The following is a 23038-nucleotide window of genomic DNA, read 5'->3' on the forward strand; positions in this document are numbered from 1 at the left end:
GGTCAACACCGAAATCAGATTCATTATATTCTTTACAGCCAAAGATGGAGAAGCTCTATACAGTCAACAAAAACAAGATCAGGAGCTGACTGTGGCTCAGATCATGAACTCCTTATTACCAAATTCAGACTTAAATTGAAGAAAGTAGGGAAAACCACTAGACCATTCAGGTATGACCTAAATCAAATCCCTTATGATTATACAGTGGAAGTGAGAAATAGATTTAAGGGACTAGTTCTGATAGATAGAGTGCCTGATGAACTATGGACGGAGGTTCATGACATTGTACAGGAGACAGGGATCAAGACCATCCCCATGGGAAAGAAATGCAAAAAAGCAAAATGGCTGTCTGAGGAGGCCTAAAAATAGCTGTGAAAAGAAGAGAACTGAAAAGCAAAGGAGAAAAGGAAAGATATCAGCATCTAAATGCAGAGTTCCAAAGAATAGCAAGGAGAGATAAGAAAGCCTTCCTCAGCAATCAATGCAAAGAAATAGAAGACAAAAACAGAATGGAAAAGACTAGAGATCTCGTCAAGAAAATTAGAGATAACAAGGGAACATTTCATGCAAAGATGGGCTCAATAAAGGACAGAAATGGTATGGACCTAACAGAAGCAGAAGATATTAAGAAGAGGTGGCAGGAATACACAGAAGAACTATACAAAAAAGATCTTCATGACCCAGATAATCACGATGGTGTGATCACTGACCTAGAGCCAGACATCCTGGAATGTGAAGTCAAGTGGGCCTTAGAAAGCATCACTACGAACAAAGCTAGTGGAGGTGATGGAATTCCGGTTGAGCTATTTCAAATCCTGAAAGATGATGCTGTGAAAATGCTGCACTCAATATGCCAGCAAACTTGGAAAACAGCAGTGGCCACAGGACTGGAAAAGGTCAGTTTTCATTCCAATCCCAAAGAAGGTGAAAGTGAAGTCGCTCAGTCATGTCAGACTCTTTGCAACCCCATTGACCGAAGCCTGCCAGGCTCCTCCATCCATGGGATTCTCCAGGCAAGACTACTGCAGTGTGTTGCCATTTTCTTCTCCAGGGGATCTTCCCAACCCAGGGATTGAACCCAGGTCTCCCACATTGCAGGCAGACGCTTTAACCTCTGGGGTTTAAACTCTAGGGAAGCCCTAGAATCCCAAAGAAAGGCAATGCCAAAGAATCCTCAAACTACTGCACAATTGCACTCATCTCACATGCTAGTAAAGTAATGCTCAAAATTCTCCAGCCAGGCTTCAGCAATATGTGAACAGTGAACTTCCAGATGTTCTAGCTGGTTTTAGAAAAGGCAGAGGAACCAGAGATCAAATTGCCAACATCCACTGGATCATTGAAAAAGCAAGAGAGTTCCAGAGAAACATCTATTTCTGCTTTATTGACTATGCCAAAGCCTTTGTGTGGATCATAATAAACTGTGGAAAATTCTTCAAGAGATGGGAATACCAGAACACCTGACCTGCCTCTTGAGAAACCTATATGCAGGTCAGGAAGCAACAGTCAGAACTGGACATGGAACAACAGACTGGTTCCAAATAGGAAAAGGAGTACATCAAGGCTGTATATTGTCACCCTGCTTATATAACTTATAAGCAGAGTACATCATGAGAAACACTGGACTGGAAGAAGCACAAGCTGGAATCAAGATTGCCAGGAGGAGGCGGTTCTAAGATGGCGGAGGAATAGGATGGGGACACCACTTTCTCCCCCACAAATTCATCAAAAGAACATTTAAACACTGAGTAAATTCCACAAAACAACTTCTGAATGCCGGCAGAGGACATCAGGCACCCAGAAAAGCAGCCCATTGTCTTTGAAAGGAGAGAGAAGAAATCCAGCTCCACCCATCAGAACACCAAAACAAGCTTCCCTAACCAAGAAACCTTGACAAGCCACTGTACAACCCCACCCACAGTGAGGAAACTCCACAATAAAGAGAACTCCACAAACTGCCAGAATTCAGAAAGGACACCCAAAACTCAGCAATATAAACAAGATGAAGAGACAGAGGAATACCCAGCAAGTAAAGGAAGAGATAGGAAATCTACCTGATAAAGAATTCCAAATAATGATAGTGAAAATGATCCAAAATCTTGAAATCAAAATGGAATCACAGATAAATAGCCTGGAGACAAGGATTGAGAAGATGCAAGAAAGGTTTAACAAGGACCTACAAAAAATAAAAAAGAGTCCATATATAATGAATAATGCAGTAAATGAGATCAAAAACACTCTGGAGGCAACAAATAGTAGAATAACAGAGGTAGAAGACAGGATTAGTGAATTAGAAGATAGAATGGTAGAAATAAATGAATCAGACAGGAAAAAAGAAAAACGAATTAAAAGAAATGAGGACAATCTCAGAGACCTCCAGGACAATGTTAAACGCCCCAACATTCAAATCATAGGAGTCCCAGAAGAAGAAGACAGAAAGAAAGACCATGAGAAAATACTTGAGGAGATAACACATGTATACCTGTGGTGGATTCATTTTGATATTTGGCAAAACTAATACAATTATGCAAAGTTTAAAAATATAATAAAATTAAAAAAAAAAAGAAAACTCCCCTAAAATGGGGCAGGAAATAATCACCCAAGTCCAAGAAACTCAGAGAGTCCCAAACAGGATAAACCCAAGGCAAAACATCCCAAGACACATATTAATCAAATTAACAAAGATCAAACACAAAGAACAAATATTAAAAGCAGCAAGGGAAAAACAACAAATAACACACAAGGGGATTCCCATAAGGATAACAGCTGATCTTTCAATAGAAACTCTTCAGGTCAGGAGGGAATGGCAAGACATACTTAAAGTGATGAAAGAAAATAACCTACCGCCCAGATTACTGTACCCAGCAAGGATCTCATTCAAATATGAAGGAGAAATCAAAAGCTTTACAGACAAGCAAAAGCTGAGAGAATTCAGCACCACCAAACCAGCTCTCCAACAAATGCTAAAGGATATTCTCTAGACAGGAGACACAAAAACGGTGTATAAGCTCGAACCCAAAATAATAAAGTAAATGGCAACAGGATCATACTTATCAGTAATTACCTTAAACGTAAATGGGTTGAATGCCCCAACCAAAAGACAAAGACTGACTGAATGGATACAAAAACAAGACCCCTACATATGTTGTCTACAAGAGACCCACCTCAAAACAGGGGACACATACAGACTGAAAGTGAAGGGCTGGATAAAGATATTCCATGCAAATAGAGATCAAAAGAAAGCAGGAGTAGCAATACTCATATCAGATAAAACAGACTTTAAAACAAAGGCTGTGAAAAGAGACAAAGGAGGACACTACATAATGATCAAACGATCAATCCAAGAAGAAGATATAACAATTATAAATATATATGCACTCAACATAGGAGCACCACAATATGTAAGGCAAATGCTAACAAGTATGAAAGGGGAAATTAACAAGAACACAATAATAGTGGGAGACTTTAATACCCCACTCACACCTATGGACAGATCAACTAAACAGAAAATTAACAAAGAAACACAAACTTTAAATGATACAATAGACCAGTTAGACCTAATTGATATCTATAGGACATTTCACCCAAAAACAATGAATTTCATCTTTTTCTCAAGCGCAAACGAAACTTTCTCCAGGATAGATCATATCCTGGGCCATAAATCTAGCCTTGGTAAATTCAAAAAAACTGAAATCATTCCAAGCATCTTTTCTGACCACAATGCAGTAAGATTAGATCTCAATTACAGGAGAAAAATATTAAAAATTCCAACATATGGAGGCTGAACAACACGCTGCTGAATAACCAACAAATCACAGAAGAAATCAAAAAAGACATCAAAATTTGCATAGAAACGAATGAAAATGAAAACACAACCACCCAAAACCTATGGGACACTGTAAAAGCAGTGCTAAGGGGAAAGTTCATAGCAATACAGGCATACCTCAAAAAAGAAGAAAAAAGTAAAACAAATAACCTAACTCTACACCTAAAGCAACTAGAAAAGGAAGAAATGAAGAACCCCAGGGTTAGTAGAAGGAAAGAAATCTTAAAAATTAGGGCAGAAATAAATGCAAAAGAAACAAAGGAGACCATAGCCAAAATAAACAAAACCAAAAGCTAGTTCTTTGAAAGGATAAATAAAATTGACAAACCATTAGCCAGACTCATCAAGAAACAAAGGGAGAAAACTCAAATCAATAAAATTAGAAATGAAAATGGAGAGATCACAACAGACAACACAGAAATACAAAGGATCATAAGAGACTACTATCAGCAATTATATGCCAATAAAATGGACAACGTGGAAGAAATGGACAAATTCTTAGAAAAGTACAACTTTCCAAAACTGAACCAGGAAGAAATAGAAAATCTTAACAGACCCATCACAAGCACGGAAATTGAAACTGTAATCAGAAATCATCCAGCAAATAAAAGCCCAGGTCCAGACAGCTTCACAGCTGAATTCTACCAAAAATTTAGAGAAGAGCTGACACCTATCCTACTCAAACTCTTCCAGAAAATTGCAGAGGAAGATAAACTTCCAAACTCATTCTATGAGGCCACCATCACCCTAATACCAAAACCTGACAAAGATGCCACAAAAAAAGAAAACTACAGGCCAATATCACTGATGAACATAGACACAAAAATCCTTAATAAAATCCAGCAATCAGAATCCAACAACACATTAAAAAGATCATACACCATGACCAAGTGGGCTTTATCCCAGGGATGCAACGATTCTTCAATATCTGCAAATCAATCAATGTAATACACCACATTAACAAATAGAAAAATAAAAGGCATATGATTATTTCAATAGATGCAGAGAAAGCCTTTGATAAAATTCAAGATCCATTTATGATTAAACTCGCCAGAAAGCAGGAATAGAAGGAACATACCTCAACATAATAAAAGCTATATATGACAAACCCACAGCAAACATTATCCTCAATGGTGACAAACTGAAAGCATTTCCTCTAAAGTCAGGAACAAGACAAGGGTGCCCACTCTCACCACTACTATTCAACATAGCTTTGGAAGTTTTGGCCACAGCAATCAGAGCAGAAAAAGAAATAAAAGGAATCCAAATTGGAGAAGAAGAAGTAAAAGTCTCACTGTTTGCAGATGACATTATCCTCTACATAGAAAACCCTAAAGACTCCACCAGAAAATTACTAGAGCTAATCAATGAATATAGTAAAGTTGCAGGATATAAAACCAACACACAGAAATCCCTTGCATTCCTATACACTAATAATGAGGAAATACAAAGAGAAATTAAGGAAACAATTCCATTCACCATTGCAATGAAAAGAATAAAATACTAAGAAATATATCTACCTAAAGAAACTAAAGACCTATATATAGAAAACTGTAAAACACTGATGAAAGAAATCAAAGAGGACACTAATAGATGGAGAAATATACCACGTTCATGGATTGGAAGAATCAATATAGTGAAAATGAGTATACTACCCAAAGCAATCTACAGATTCAATGCAATCCCTATCAAGCTACCAACAGTATTTTTCACAGAGCTAGAACAAATAATTTCACAATTTGTATGGAAATACATAACAACTCAAATAGCCAAAGCAATCTTGAGAAAGAAGAATGGAACTGGAGGAATCAACCTGCCTGACTTCAGGCTCTACTACATAACCACAGTCATCAAGACAGTATGGTACTGGCACAAAGACAGAAATATAGGTGAATGGAACAAAATAGAAAGCCCAGAGATAAACCCACGCACCTATGGACACCTTATCTTTGACAAAGGAGGCAAGAATATACAATGGAGAAAAGACAATCTCTTTAACAAGTGGTGCTGGGAAAACTGGTCAATCACTTGTAAAAGAATGAAACTAGAACACTTCTAACACCATACACAAAAATAAACTCAAAATGGATTAAAGATTTAAACAAAAGACCAGAAACTATAAAACTCTTAGAGGAGAACATAGGCAAAACACTCTCCGACATACATCACAGCAGGATCCTCTATGACTCACCTCCCAGAATACTGGAAATAAAAGCAAAATAAACAAATGGGATCTAATTAAAATTAAAAGCTTCTGCACAACAAAAGAAACTATAAGCAAGGTTAAAAGACAGCCTTCAGAAGGGGAGAAGATAATAGCAAATGAAGCAACTGACAAACAACTAATCTCAAAAATATACAAGCAAGTCCTGCAGCTCAATTCCAGAAAAATAAACGACCCAATCAAAAATGGGCCAAAGAACTAAATAGACATTTCTCCAAAGAAGACATACAGATGGCTAACAAACACAAGAAAAGATGCTCAACATCACTCATTATCAGAGAAATGCAAATCAAAACCACAATGAGGTACCATTTCACGCCAGTCAGAATGGCTGTGATCCAAAAGTCTACAAGCAATAAATGCTGGAGAGGATGTGGAGAAAAGGGAACCCTCTTACACTGTTGGTGGGAATGAAAACTAGTACAGCCACTATGGAGAACAATGTGGAGATTCCTTAAAAAACTGGAAATAGAACTGCCATATGACCCAGCAAGCCCACTGCTGGGCATACACACTGAGGAAACCAGAAGGGAAAGAGACACGTGTACCCCAATGTTCATCGCAGCACTGTTTATAATAGCCAGGACATGGAAGCAACCTAGATGTCCATCAGCAGAAGAATGGATAAGAACGCCGTGGTACATATACACAATGGAGTATTACTCAGCCATTAAAAAGAATACATTTGAATCAGTTCTAATGAGGTGGATGAAAATGGAGCCTATTATACAGAGTGAAGTAACCCAGAAAGAAAAACACCAATACAGTATACTAACGCAAATATATGGAATTTAGAAAGATGGTAATGATAACCCTGTATGCAACACAGCAAAAGAGACACAGATGTATAGAACAGTCTTTTGGACTCTGTGGGAGAGGGAGAGGGTGGGATGATTTGGGAGAATGGCATTGAAACATGTATAATATCATATATGAAACAAATTGCCAGTCCAGGTTCAATGCATGATACTGGATGCTTGGGGCTGGTGCACTGAGATGACCCAGAGGGATGGTATGGGGAGGGAGGAGGAAGAGGGGTTCAGGATGGGGAACACGTGTACACCTGTGGCAGATTCATGTTGATGTATGGCAGAACCAATACAATATTGTAAAGTAATTAACCTCCAATTAAAATAAATAAATTTATATTAAAAAAAAAGATTGCTGGGAGAAATATCAATCACCTCAGATATGCAGATGACACCACCCTTACGGCAGAAAGTGAAGAGGAACTAAAAGGCCTCTTGATGAAAGTCAAAGTGGAGAGTGAAAAAGTTGGCTTAAAGCTCAACATTCAGAAAACGAAGATCATGGCATCTGGTCCCATCACTTCATGGCAAATAGTTGGGGAAACAGTGGAAACAGTGTCAGACTTTATTTTTTGGGCTCCAAAATCACTGCAGATGGTGACTGCAGCCATGAAATTAAAAGACGCTTACACCTTGGAAGAAAAGTTATGACCAACCTAGATAGCTTATTGAAAAGCAGAGACATTACTTTGCCAACAAAGGTCCATCTAGTCAAGGCTATGGTTTTTCCCGTGGTCATGTATGGATGTGAGAGGTGGACTGTGAAGAAGGCTGAGCATTCAAGAATTAATGTTTTGAACTGTGGTGTTGGAGAAGACTCTTGAGAGTCCCTTGGACTGCAAGGAGATCCAACCAGTCCATTCTGAAGGAGATCAGCCCTGGGATTTCTTTGGAAGGAATGATGCTAAAGCTGGAACTCCAGCACTTTGGCCATGTCATGCGAAGAGTTGACTCATTGGAAAAGACTCTGATGCTGGGAGGGATTGCGGGCAGGAGGAGAAGGGGACGACAGAGGATGAGATGGCTGGATGGCATCACTGACTCGATGGACGTGAGTCTGAGTGAACTCTGGGAGATGGTGATGGACAGGGAGGCCTGGTGTGCTGTGATTCATGGGGTCGCAAAGAGTCGGACATGACTGAGAGACTGAAATGAACTGAACAGAAGTGGGGGATACAAGAGGGGATGATAGGTTGGATGAAGCTGTCAAAAGGTACAAACTTTCAGTTACAAAATAAATAGTATTAGGGATGTAATGTACAATATAATTAAAACTGCTATATGTTATATATGTGAGCTGTTAAGAGAATAAATCTTGAGAGTTTTCATCACAAGGAAAATGTTTTTTATATCTCTTTAATCTGTATTTGTCTGAGATGATAGATGTAAATGTATTGTGATGTATGTAAGTCAAATCATTATTTTGTACCCCTGAAACATATATTGTTGTGTGACAAATCTCAAGAAAACTGGAATAAAAATAAAGCACAATTCAATTTTTAAAATATAATTTATATACACAGGGTAATTTCAGAGTCATTTCCCCCTTACCCCTACAACCAAGGAGTCTGCCTTGGGGAAAAAGAGAAATAAGGATGGGATTCAGGTGAAATGGGTGGCAATAGCTAGGCTGAGGCAGTGTCTGATGGAAGGGTGATGGTGAAGAAGGGAAGTAAAGAAGGAAAATGATAGAAGGCAAGATAAAAGGGATTCATTCAGGGTGATGTACGTGTATATAAGGTAGTAAGAATCATGTGTGTGCTTATGCACATGTGTGTGCACTTGCTCCAAGGACAGACTTTAGAGTAACGGTTTCAATGTAATCAGACTACATCTAAAAAAATTAAATTCAAAAGAATAATAAAGCTGGAGAAATCACACTACCCAAATCTAAGACTCACTATAAAAAGCTACAGTAAGCCAAACACTAGTGAATGGCTAAACCACAAAAATCAATGAAACAGAAATAGCCCCAGAATAGACCTGCACATATATAGTCAATTTTTTTAATAAACATGCAAAGAAACTCAACACAAAAAGGAGAGTCTTGGAAATTCCCTGGAAGTCTAGTGGTTAGCACTCCATACTGCCAAGAACATGGATTCAATCCCTGGTTGGGAAAATGACCCCACAAGCCTCTTGGTATGACAAAAATAAACAAACAGTAAATACATACACAAAGAAAAAGAAGAGTCTTTTCAACAAATGGTATTATAACTCTACATCAATCCAAAGTGTTTAAATCTTAAATATCTCTCAAAACCATCCATTTATTCCTCACTACCACCACCATCTCCCAGCCTAAGTTCTCTTCTCTGAATCCTATGTCTGTCTGTCTATTTATAACAGTTCTATCTTAATATACTCTGTTCTCTGTACTGCAAACCAAATGAGCCTTTCAAAATGCAAATCTGACCAAGCCATTCTCTGCTAAAATTCTTTACAGCTTCTCATTACAATTAGAATAAATAAAAATTCTGCTGATATGATTTAAAACGCCATAAATTACTAGGCTCCTACACCTCTGTAGCCTCATTTTGCAAGACACTCTTCCTTTCATTCCATGTTGTATCCACCGTACTCCTTCCTATCAAAGGATCTTTGTATATAAAATTTCTCCATACCTGATAAATACTTCTTGTCCTCTGGATTTCAATTCAATCTTTACTTTTTCAAAAAAGCCTCTCCTAAATTTTCGAAATAGTTTGTGCTCAGTCACTCAGTCATGTCCAACTCTTTGTGAATCTATCAGGCTTCTCTGTCCATGGGATTTTCCAAGCAAGAATACTGGAATGGGTTGCCATTTCCTCCTCCAGGGGATCTTCTGGACTCAAGATTGAACCCACGTGTCCTGTGCCCTCCTGCACTGGCAGACAGATTCTTTACCAGAGAGTCACTTGGGAAGCCCCTAAATTGTTCACATCTAATTACACTGTGAACTAACCCTTTATTGTCCTTGACACCATTGTATTATTACCTTTGAATGACTGTTTGAATTTAAGTGTGATTATTTCATGATCACAGCCTTGTCTTGGTGAAGGGGCTTCCATAACTCAAAGGAGCTATGAGCCATGCTGTGCAGGGTGACCCAAAACAGATGGGCCACAGTAAAGAGTTCTGACAAAAAAGTCATCCCCTGAGGAGAGAAATGTCAACCAGCTCCAGTGTTTTTGCCTAGAAAACCCCATGGACAGTATGAAAACGCAAAAAGATACTACACAGGAAGAAAAGCCCCTCCCCCTCAGATCAGAAGGTGTCCAATGTGCTACTGGGTTAGAGCAGAGGGCAATTACTAATAACTCCAGAAAGAATGAAGTGGCTGGGCCAAAGCGGAAATGACATTCAGCTATGGATGTGTCTGGTGATGAAAGTCAAGTCCAATAGTGTAAAGAGCAGTATTGCATCATATCCTAGAATGTTAGGCCCATGAATCAGTGTAAATTGGATGTGGTCAAGCAGGAGATGGCAAGAGTGAACATCAACACCTTAGGAATCAGTAAACTAAAATAGACAAGAAAGGGAGAATTTAATTCAGATGACCATTATATCTACTACTGTGGGCAACAATCCATTAGAAGAAATGGAGTAGACCTTATAGTCAACAAAAGAGTATGAAATGCAGTATTTGGTACAATCTCAAAAATGACAGAATGATCTGTTTGTTTTCAAGGCAAACCATTCAACATCAGAGTAATTCAAGTCTATGCCCCAACCACTGATGCCAAAGAAACTGAAGTTGATCAGTTCTATGAAGACCTACAAATCCTTCTAGAACTGACACCCAAAAAAGATATCCTTTTCATCACAGGCGGCTGGAATGCAGAAGTAGGAAGTCGAGAGATACCTGGAGTAACAGGCAAGTTTGGCCTTGGAGTACAAAATGAAGCAGGGCAAAGGCTAACAGAATTTTGCGAAGAGAACGCACTGGTCATAGCAAACACCCTCTTCCAAAAATGCAAGAGACAACATCACCAGAAAGTCAACACCAGATTCAGACTGATTATAATTCTTTGCAGCCAAAGACGGAGAAACTCCATACAGTCAACAAAAACAAGATTAGGAGCTCAGTCAGGTCCAACTCTTTGCAATCCCATGGACTATAGCCCACCAGACTCCTCTGTCCATGGGGATTCTCCAGGCAAGAATACTGGAGTAGGTTGCCATTTCCTTCTCCAAGGGATCTTCCCCACCCAGGAACTGAACCTGCGTCTCCTGCATTGCACACAGATTCTTTACCAACTGAGCCACCAGGGGAGCCCCAAACTATGTCTATAGCTGCTCAAATAGAACAAAGCCCTAAACCAAACCTTGTCCATGTGGGAATGTAAAAGTATTTGTAAAATGCTTACAAAGTGTCATTCACTGTGCTAAGTACTGAGGTTACAGGGCAACCAAGATATGGGTGCTTAGGTCTTATTGGAGCATTCCACTGTTTGATCTGCTGACCACCTACTATGTACCATCTACTGTACTACGTAAAGAAGACTCTAAAGGGCAAATAAAGCTGTAAATAATTATACCAAAATAAATTTCATTTGTGGTAAGTGCTATAAAAGGAAAAATTCAGACTGCTATACTTATTGAAATACTCATTGGAAGGACTGATGGCGAAGCTGAAGCTCTAACACTTCACCACCTGATTCAAAGAGCTGACTCACTGGAAAAGACTCATGCTGGGAAAGATTGAAAGCAGAAAGAGATGAGGAATATAGAGGATGAGATGGTTGGATGGCATCACTAATTCAATGGATATGAACTTGGGCAAACTCCAGGAGATGGTGAGGGACAGGGAAGCCTGGCATGCTGTAGTCCTTGGGGTTGTGAAGAGTCAGGGACAACTTGGCAACTAAACAACAACATGGAGATCTAAACTAGTTAATAATGTCAAGAAAGATTTCTAAAAATTTAATATTTAAGCTGAGACTTGAAGTATAAGTTTATATTATCAAATTTGAAAGAAATGCAAATATTATTTGCAAAAATAATGAAAGCAATTTGCTGAAGAAAGGATAAGCATTTGGAAACAGTGCTTCCCAAGAGACAGAAGAATTAGGAGTTGCAAAATCAGGTAGAGATGTGACAGGTTAAACCCAAAATCAAATATCTGTAATCATAAACAATATTGTCTTCTATAAGCAAAGGTGGCTAACTACAGCCTCCAAGACAAAGTCAGCCCACAATCTTCTTTCGCAGGCCCTTGAATTAAGAATCTTTCCTCGAATCGCCAGTCCAGGTTCAATGCATGATACAGGATGCTCGGGGCTGGTGTACTGGGATGACCCAGAGGGATGATATGGGGAGGGAGGTGGGAGGGAGCTTCAGGAAGGGGAACACGTGTACACCCGTGGCAGATTCATGTCAATGTATGGCAAAATCAATACAATATTGTAAAGTAATTAGCCTCCAATTAAAATAAATTAATTAAATTTAAAAAATTAAAAAAAGAATGTTTCCTATGTTTTTATAAGATTGTTAAAAATAAAAGAAGAAAAAAAGGAGGGGAAGGAGAAAATTAACATTCTCTATATAGCCACAAAGCCTAAAATATTTACTATCTAGTCCTTTACAAAAAGTTTACCAACCCATGATCTACACATTATAATCAATTAAACCACAATGAAGCCCTTATCCTAAGAAATTCATTAAATAAATATGATTCTACCTGAACACTAAACATAGGTACTGAATATATATCATATATATCTTTCTCAAAATTGCAGCTTTGTGTCTCAAAGGCAACAAAGGCATACCAAATTTACAATCAGCTACAGAATATACACATTTGATCTCACTTAAAGGTACTATCAACACACTCTTAAATAATATAAATACTTTCACCAAGACAGTTATCAAAATGTACTATAAAAATTGATAGAGATAGAAATGTGGCTTTGCTAAAACCAAATATAATTTTAGAAAATATTTTAGCTGAAAAAGCTACCATAAAACTCTATGAGAGTCTAAGTCATTGGATTTAATACTATTTTGAAAAATAACTGCTACATAGAAATAAGAGAACCTATATACTTACCAAGATTTTTTTCAATTCTTCAAGTTCTACTTCTTTGTTATTTTTAAGCTTGGTCATCTCTTCTAAAAAAAAAAAAAGCAAAAGAATTTAAATGTGTTAACAGTAGGTTTAAAAAATAGGAAAGGAGAGAAAAGAAGTACGAATAGCACTTGAAAAGGAAAAACCAAAAGAGATGAATTAATACCATTAAGTCAGTTCACTTTGGTCGCTCAGTTGTGTCCAACTCTGCGACCCCAAGAACTGCAGCACTCCAGGCTTCCCTGTGCATCACCAACTCCTGGAGCTTACTCAAACTCATGTCCATTGAGTCGGCATCCTCTGTCGTCCCCTTCTCCTCCTGCCTTCAATCTTTCCTAGCATCAGGGTCTTTTCCAATAAGTCAGTTCTTCGCATCAGGTGGCCAAAGTATTGGAGTTTCAGCTTCAGCATCAGTCCTTCCAATGAATATTCAGGACTGATTTCCTTTAGGGACTGACTGGTTGGATCTCCCTGCAGTCCAAGGAACTCTCAAGATTCTTCTCCAACACCACAGTTCAAAAGCATCAATTAATTAAATAATACAGTTGGAGCACAGTAAAGCATAGAGGAAGTGCAAATGGATCAGATGCAAAATAATAATGGACATATATTAGTAGTACCATTTCCATAAAATTACTTCCACAACTGCTAGGTCACTTCAGTCGTGTCCAACTCTGTGAGACCCCATAGACGGCAGTTCACCAGGCTCCGCCGTCCCTGGGATTCTCCAGGCAAGAACACTTGAGTGGGTTGCCATTTCCTTCTCTAATACATGAAAGTGAAAAGTGAAAGTGAAGTCGCTCAGTCGTGTCCAACTCTTCACGACCCCATGGACTGCAGCCTACCTGGCTCCTGCACCCATAGGATTTTCCAGTCAAGAGTACTGGAGTGGGTTGCCATTGCCTTCTCCTAATTCTACAATTAAATGAGCCCAAAGTTCATTAAACAAACTAAGTCACAAAGCCCGTGCCTGTACCTTCAACTCACTATTATCTAAACATGTGGCCTTTCAATCAAATTTAAAAGGAGAATTAATTCACTTTTCTCAAGCTAACTCTGACCACTGTTCTGGATCTCAACATTTCCATCTCCTGTAAGACTTCAGTTGCTATATTACCAACATATATTGACTCTGTAGCAGAATCTTCAGTTTCCCCATATCCTATCTAAATACCTATTTGAATACAAAATAAAAAAGTATGATTGACGTTTCTGTCTTTTTCATACTATTGTTAAATTTCTTGTTTTGTTTTGTAGCCAAATTCCCATTTGTTATCTATCTACATTTCTTTCTTAATCCCATGCAAAAGTAAAGCTCACCTTCATTAATAAATTATGATCTCAAAGATCACCAACACCCATTTTGTGGTGAAATTCTCAGTCCTTATCATTGTGGAGCTTTCAGCATTTGACACTCTTAGCCACTCTCTACTTGTCTCCCTTCAATTTTCAAGACCTGGCTGTCTTAAGATTTTCTGTTTCCTTAACTCTTACTCTTTTTTTCTTTACCAACACCCTTCCTTCTTGTCACCATAAATAATAAAAATTCAGAATGCTTTTCCCTTTATATTTCCATGAATTCAGCATTAAGGTAATGAATTAAAAAGTCTTCCCAGTTCAAACCTCCTGTTTTTTCTTTCTTACATTTAAAAAAATATCTATAAAGTTCCCAAATGATGTCTTGCTGTTGCTTAGTCGCTTCAGTTGTGTCTGACTCTGTGCGACCCCATAGACGGAAGCCTACTATACTAGGCACCTCCATCCATGGGATTCTCCAGGCAAGAACACTGGAGTGGGTTGCCATTTCCTTCTCCAATGCATGAAAGTGAAAAGTCAAAGGGAAGTTGCTTAGTCGTGTCCAACTCTCCGCGACCCCATGGACTGCAGCCTACTAGCTGTCACTTAAAATTTTATTATACCTGAAACACTGTCCTTTCTCACTCTGAAGGGTTATTAATTACTGGAGACATAACAAATTGACTGAAAATTTCCCAGACTCTGTACATTAAAAACAAACAAGGAACTTGTAATAACTGCCCAAAGTCTCTAAGAAAAATCAACAAAATATGAAATGCCAATATAGAGTCTAAAAGAAAAACCTGTCATATGCAAAACTTATTTAACCACAAAGATTCATTTTAGGTAAAATGGTTAATTTTTTAAAACTCAATGATTGTGGACTAAGCATGTGTCCACTCACTTCCAATCCCATAAATTATATATATAGTGCTTACTTCAGCAGCACATATACCAAAGTTAGAATGACATAGGAAAGGTTAGCATGGCTAAGGAGTAAGGATGATATGCAAATTTGTGAAGCATTCCATATTTCTTTATGTGGCAACCTGGATGGGAGGGGGATTAGGGGAGAATGGATACATGTATATATATTGCTGAAACCCTTCGCTCTTCACCTGAAACTATCATAGTATTGTTAATCAGCTATGTGAAAGTCCCTCAGTCGTGTCTGACTCCTTGTGACCCTATGGACTATACAGTCCATGGAATCCTTCAGGCCAGAATACTGGAGTGAGTATACTGGAGTGGGTAGCCTGTCCCTTCTCCAGGGGATCATCCTAACCCAGGGATCGAAACCAGGTCTCCTGTATTGTAAGAGGATGCTTTAACAGCTGAGACACAAGGGAAGTCTAAGAATACTGGAGTGGGTAGCCTAGCCCTTCTCCAGTGGACCTTCCAAAACCAGGGATTGAACCAGGGTCTCCTGCATTGCAGGCAGATTCAATATTGCATTGCACTGCCTGCATTGTAGGCGGATTCAACATATGTTGGGAAATAATCAGCTATACACCAATACAAAATAAAAAGTGGAAAAGAAAATCAGTTCAGTTCAGTTCAACGCTTAGTCATGTCCGACTCTTTGCGACCCCATGAATCGCAGCACACCAGGCCTCCCTGTCCATCACCAACTCCCAGAGTTCACTCAAACTCATGTCCATTAAGTCGGTGATGCCATCCAGCCATCTCATCCTCTGTGATCCACACAGTCAAAAGCTTTGGCATAGTCAATAAAGCAGAAATAGATGTTTTTCTGGAACTCTCTTGCTTTTTCGATGATTCAGCGGATGTTGGCAATTTGATCTCTGGTTCCTCTGCCTTTTCTAAAACCAGCTAGAACATCTGGAAGTTCAAGGTTCACGTATTGCTGAAGCCTGGCTTGGAGAATTTTGAGCATTACTTTACTAGAGTGTGAGATGAGTGCAACTGTGCAGTAGTTTGAGCATTCTTTGGCATTGCCTTTTTTTGGGATTGGAATGAAAATTGACCTTTTCCAGTCCTGTGGCCACTGCTGAGTTTTCCAAATTTGCTGGCATATTGAGTGCAACACTTTCACAGCATCATCTTTTAGGATTTGAAATAGCTCAACTGGAATTCCATCACCTCCACTAACTTTGTTCGTAGTGATGTTTTCTAAGGCCCACTTGACTTCACATTCCAGGATGTCTGGCTCTAGGTGAGTGATCACACCACCCTGATTATCTGGGTCGTGAAGATCTTTTTTGTATAGTTCTTCTGTGTATTCCTGCCACCTCTTCTTAATATCTTCTGCTTCTGTTAGGTCCATACCATTTCTGTCCTTTATCAAGCCCATCTTCACATAAAATATTCCCTTGTTATCTCTAATTTTCTTGAAGAGATCTCTAGTCTTTCCCATTCTGTTGTTTTCCTCTATTTCTTTGCATTGACTGCTGAGGAAGGCTTTCTTATCTCTCCTTGCTATTCTTTGGAACTCTGCATTCAGATGTTTATATCTTTCCTTTTCTCCTTTGCTTTTCGCTTCTCTTCTTTTCACAGCTATTTGTAAGGCCTCCCCAGACAGCCATTTTGCTTTTTTGCATTTCTTTCCCATGGGGATGGTCTTGATCCCTGTCTCCTGTACAATGTCACGAACCTCCGTCCATAGTTCATCAGGCACTCTATCTATCGGAACTAGTCCCTTAAATCTATTTCTCACTTCCACTGTATAATCATAAGGGATTTGATTTAGGTCATACCTGAATGGTCTAGTGGTTTTCCCTACTTTCTTCAATTTAAGTCTGAATTTGGCAATAAGGAGCTCAGGAGCTGAGCCACAGTCAGCTCCTGGTCTTGTTTTTGTTGACTGTATAGAGCTTTTCCATCTTTGGCTGCAAAGAATATAATCAATCTGATTTCGGTGTTGACCATCTGGTGATGTCCATGTGTAGAGTCTTCTCTTGTGTCGTTGGAAGAAGGTGTTTGCTATGACCAGTGTGTTCTCTTGGCAGAACTCTATTAGCCTTTGCCCTGCTTCATTCCATATTCCAAGGCCAAATTTGCCTGTTACTCCAGGTGTTTCTTGACTTCCTACTTTTGCATTCCAGTCCCCTATAATGAAAAGGACATCTTTTGGGCATGTTAGTTCTAAAAGGTCCCGTAGGTCTTCATAGAACTGTTCAACTTCAGCTTCTTCAGCGTTACTGGTTGGGGCATAGACTTGGATTACTGTGATATTGAATGGTTTGCCTTGGAAACGAACGGAGATCATTCTGTCGTTTTTGAGATTGCATCCAAGTACTGCATTTCAGACTCTTTTGTTGACCATGATGGCTACTCCATTTCTTCTAAGGGATTCCTGCCCACAGTAGTAGTTATAATGGTTTCCAATGGAGAATTGGAAACATATATAAACATCTTTTTTCCCAGTTTGGGTAAAAACAATTATTTTTGTAAATTAAAATAAATCATGGTGAGTTAAATTGGTAAGTTAAATTCACCCATTCCAGTCCATTTTAGTTCGCTGATTCCTAGAATATCGACGTTCACTCTTGCCATCTCTTGTTTGACCACTTCCAATTTGCCTTGATTCATGGACCTGACATTCCAGGTTCCTACGCAATATTGCTCTTTACAGCATCGGACCTTGCTTCTATCACCAGTCACATCCATAACTGGGTATTGTTTTTGCTTTGGCTCCATCCCTTCATTCTTTCTCGAGTTATTTCTTCACTGATCAAGAAAATATATATATATATATATATATATATATATATATATAAATTAACAATACTAGGCAGTCTAATATTAACAAACTCAAATGTTGAAGAACCTTGGGGAGTGAAGGGGGATAACCCATATTAATTCAATCAGGCTATGTGAACAACTATACCAGGTATCCACATGCCCAGCCACACAGTCCACCTCAGGTTAAATCAAGCATTCTGAGAATTAGAGCCAAAGGGACATGATACTACGCCTAATAGCTCGTAAACTCTAAGCAACATTAGCATTCCCTATAACCAAAGTGCTAGTCACTCAGTCATCTCCAACTCTTTGCAACTCCATGAACTATAGCCCACCAGGCTCGTCTGTCCATGGAATTCTCCAGGCAAGAATACTGGAGTTGGTAGCCATTCTCTTCTCCAGAGGATCTTCCCAACTCAGGGATCAAACCCGGGTCTCCTGCATTACAGGCAGATTCTTTACCATTTGAGCCACCAAGAAGCCCCCTCTATAACCAAAAGACAAGTTATTTAATACAAAGCCCACCCTTCCTTACAGAACCTCCCATCTCTTCCCACAATCAAAAGAATCAGACTGTAACAAACACGTGAGTAAATACGGATTCTCAAACACTTAGATGAGTAATCAAGAATCAACAATTAGTGAAGAAAAGCAAAACCATGAAAGAAAGGCACCAAATATATTCAAAGTTAATAATAAAGATTACAGAAAGTTATAGAGATTTCTAGAAAAACAATTGCCAATCCATGATTTATTTTAATTTACAAAAATAATTGTTTTTACCCAAACTGGGAAAAAAGATGTTTATGTATGTTTCCAATTCTCCACAATTGTAGATATGAAGCTTTGTAAATATGAAATATAGGGTTTTTAGAATTAGCTAATTAAATGGTCATAAATTCACAAAACAACTACAAATTTCTCACTTTTGGCCATGAAAATTGAATATTAACAATACCATGTGATAAAACAGGGGCACAGTTTCCTGTAAATAGTTCATAATCCAACATGACTACTCAATGAACCTTCAAAATTCAATTAAAATGTAATAGACATTTCCCACTAAGAATTATTAAGATCCCTGGATCCTAAAATAAGAAAAAAACTACAAAAATATCTCTTAGGCTCCTTATAATTCTTGATATTTATGAGCTGCATAATGAATCTGAATAAGTCTTAAGATTTAAATTTCTCTTTCAAAAATCAAATTAATAGTTATCAAATAATCACTATTGGTAAATGACAGAGGAGAAACTATATTTTATTCTGAAATAATGTTGATGGTTTTAAAATTGGCTAATATTATCAGGTACATATGTTATTCTCTAAAACTTACCCAGTTCACTTGATTTCTTCTGAAGTTTCATGGTAAGTACTTTCAATTCATCTTCACTTTTTTCCAATCTTGTAAAACATATTAGTTCAATGTAAAATGTAAAATCAATGTAAAATATTTTTTTAGTCATAATTCATCTAGTAATTAAAACTGGTGCAATTTAGCAATGACATAGTTTATTATGATTCATTCATTCAATTATTACACATTTCTTGACAATCTACTTTGGCTGGATACTGTAACATGTCAAAATAAGATATTACTAATATACATACATAGTTGTATATTAATTCAATCTACGTAAAACCTCACAACTTATCATCATGATTTATCTCTTAGCTGTTGATGATAATCAAATTAATACTTCCTAGAACTTTGAAAGAGATTGAGTATATAACTACTATTGTACTGAATTCTGCCTTAGGAACAATATAAATATGAGAATTACACAATTCACTTAACTCCTCTAGTTTTCCATTTCCTCATCTATAAGACAAATGACATATAAGGTCACTTAAAAGTTGAAAATCTGAAAATCACCTGGATAGGTCAATCAAGAATACACAAGAGTAAATGGGCCAGAAAATCTAGCTTTTCTTCCCTCACCATACATAAGAAGTAGAGAAGAAACTCTGCTGGGCCCAGGTCAAGACTTCATAGAGAAGCTTGTTCTTTCATCCTTCAGACTAATGGGTCAAAGATAACTATGTAGGCCTCATAACACAACTTTGTATAAACATTTCCTTAATACAAAGTAGCAAAAAACAGATGAGGTTTTCAACTCAAGTTTTAGAAAAACAATTTAAATGAAATACAAATCAATATTTTATATGTATCTAACCATATTCATTGATTCATTTAAAATGTCTGAGTACCTACTTTGGACCAGGCTAGTTGCTAAATTTATGTATCAGAATGAAAGTTACAGACCCCAGTAAGATAATCAACAATCTAGGAAGTTATTTTTATATAATAACCCACCCTTTAACTAAATATGTCATATCACTGCATCAGTCCTTATGAGCTTATCTATATTGCTTAACTCTATGAAAAGCATGCACAGGAACTATCCTAGAGAATACCTTCTCTCTTTTCCTAGGATACCTGCTTACCCAATACAAACTCTTTAAATGTGTTCCCACTTTATATACAAAAAGATACTTGGTTACAGTTATTATAGGAATTACAAGTCAGTTGACAATGAATAGAAAATGGCACTGAATATTAGAAGTAAATTGTTTTTTATTCAGCTAAATAAGCAGTAACTTTACCTTTGCTGTTCTGTTGTCAATAATCTTTTCAAGTTGCAGATAGTAGTTTTAAGTTCAGTAACCACAGATGAATGGGCAGCTTTAGCTTTATTAAATTCTTCCATTTGAGCTTCTTTTTCTCCAGTGAGTTGATATATATTTTTGGTTGCTATCTGCAAATCTTCCTCTAAAGCCATTTGAGCATTCTAAATGAAATAAAATACAAACAAAAGCTATGAACCAAGAGCTTAAGAAGGAAAAAAAAAAGCTGAATTCATCTGCTTTCTGTAATTTGCTGCCTCTCACCCCTTACCCCCACCCTACTACCCCTCTGACCCCGGTCTCTCCTTACCATCTCACCCTCTTCTACTCCACACTGACCAATCTGGAGTGCCCTACCCACTACTCATTTCAATTCACCATTGCTCCAGAGCCCATTTATAGTCCTAGACTATCCATAGAGTCTTCCTAACCAATCCAGTCCATAGTGTTAATTCTTAGAAATATTATAGAATTTTTGCCTGAATCATGTTGATACCTAGCATAGTCTTGCATTTTAGTTATACTTTTGATGTGTTTTATCAAATGTCTTTATACTACAAGCACTTAGAGATTCTATATTCTCTATTTGAAGCTTCAAGGCCTTGTACATAGTATTAGCATTCAATAAGTATTTGTTGACTGATTGATGGTATGAGAGTTAGAAATTAATCAGTTTTTAAATCATACCACACTTCTTTGCAAAGACATTTTAATATCTTCTAGTTCTGATGTCAGATGATCCTGCTTCTCATTTGATTCTTTTAAGTTTTCATTCTGTAATTCTAAAAGAGAAAGTTGTAAATAGATATTTACTTAATAGAAAATACAAACCAAGAAAACAAATTATTTGTAACAATTATTTTTTCCTACATTACATACTCCAAAATGAGGGAGAATTATGCAAATATAGATTCACTAATATTGGTCATCATCAACTTTTGTTGACCATCAAAATTGTTATTGCCCAAGCACTCAAAGGTGAACATATAGGGGTTTTAGTGCTACATTTTTTAGTAATAGCTAACCATTGGAAGCACTTCCCTGGTGGCTCAGACAGTAAAGAATCTGCTTGCAATGCAGGAGATCCGAGTTCAATCCCTAGGTTGGGAAGATCCCCTGGAAAAGGGAATGGCTACCACTCTAGTATTCTTGCCTGAAGAAATGCATGGACGGAGGAGCCTGGTGGGCTTCAGTCCATGGAGTCACAAAGAGTAGGACATGACTGAGTGACTATCACTCACTCACTCACGCATGTATTAAGAAACAACCTTAATATTCAAAGGGAGACAAATTAGACTATGGTGATACAATGATATACCATGTAGCCACTGTAAATGATGATGTAGCTGTTTATTTATTACTAATTTGGACATCCATAAAATATAGAATAAAAAGAGCAAGTTAAAAACAGCATTTATATAAATAGTACATGTGAAAGAACACACAAAAAGTTCAAAAGCAATTTATCTCCTAATGGTGAAACTGTTCATGATTTTATCATTTACTATTCTGATTTTATATTTTTCTAAATTATTACATTTACTTATTTATATACTATGAAAAAATCAAATAACTTCACTTGATAGCTAATATTTACTAAATCCTAAGTGTCAGGTGCTATTTTTATGCTTTATCTGTGTGTATTCACTTTTAAATCTCATAAAAACACAAACAGTAAGAAACTCATGCTCATCCCTGGGTTCAAATTATTCTACTTCCTTTTACTAGCTACCTACACATGGGCATACTTAACCAACTGCTCCCTACCTTTCCCACATGGAAAATGACAGTTAATGATATTTCAAGGAGTTCCTATTAGGATTACACAAGATAATGCAACTTAAAACATTTAATCACAGTGTCTAGCATATAGTAAAATGTTAAATACTATTATGATGATGGTGATGATAATATGATGTATACAGAAAGTGGAACTACTGGGCAGGCAGACAAATAATCAAAAATAAGTGCTGATGAGTACTCATGAGCAATTTTGGGAATAAATACAGAGGTGGTACCTAAGCCTAATAAGACCAATAAGTGTTAGAAGTAAGGGGAGACAGACATGGGAGAGGGAAAGTTCAAGGAAGGCTTCCAGAAAGTGACAGCTGAGTTAAAACATTTGAAAGCCAATAACAATTAACAAGAGTAACAGGAGCTGAGGGAGGAAAGAAAATCACAAGAGATACAAAAGAGCATATACAAAGTCAAAAAACAGAGATAGGATAAACATTCTGAAGTCTAGAAATGTATCTCAACAGCATGAAACAAAGCACAAGAGAGAAATCATAATATCTGCTATACTAGATATGATTGGAAAAATAATGACAAAGTCATAATAGGATTCACACAACTTGCTCAGAAGTATTTGCTTCCTAAGTCATGAAAAACAATAAAGGATGTCAAGCAACAGAATAACGTTTCAGACATATTTTTTAAAAATTCCAATCTCAAAATCTGTGTAGAAATGAAGGGGTTAGTGCTCCAATTCTAGGAAAAGA

At 37.5% G+C, this 23038-nt stretch overlaps 1 protein-coding gene and 1 non-coding gene across 13 annotated transcripts in view; one reads left to right on the forward strand and one right to left on the reverse strand.

Moving 5' to 3' along the window:
- Positions 1-23038, reverse strand: part of SYCP1 (synaptonemal complex protein 1) — a 152039-nt gene that overhangs the window by 89073 nt on the left and 39928 nt on the right. For all 12 annotated transcript variants that reach the window (XM_055584635.1, XM_055584637.1, XM_055584636.1 and 9 more), the window contains 4 exons: positions 21225-21319; positions 20517-20701; positions 19246-19313; positions 12891-12952 (listed from right to left, as the gene is read on the reverse strand). In XM_055584635.1, the coding sequence (XP_055440610.1) occupies positions 12891-12952; positions 19246-19313; positions 20517-20701; positions 21225-21319 (410 nt within the window). The remainder of the gene's footprint in view (positions 1-12890; positions 12953-19245; positions 19314-20516; positions 20702-21224; positions 21320-23038) is intronic.
- Positions 15135-15241, forward strand: LOC129656669 (U6 spliceosomal RNA). Its single transcript, XR_008716459.1, has one exon. It is a non-coding gene; the product is annotated as a U6 spliceosomal RNA (small nuclear RNA).

The sequence above is a fragment of the Bubalus kerabau genome, chromosome 6, assembly GCF_029407905.1.
Source record: "Bubalus kerabau isolate K-KA32 ecotype Philippines breed swamp buffalo chromosome 6, PCC_UOA_SB_1v2, whole genome shotgun sequence".
Classification (NCBI taxonomy): Eukaryota; Metazoa; Chordata; class Mammalia; order Artiodactyla; family Bovidae; genus Bubalus; species Bubalus kerabau.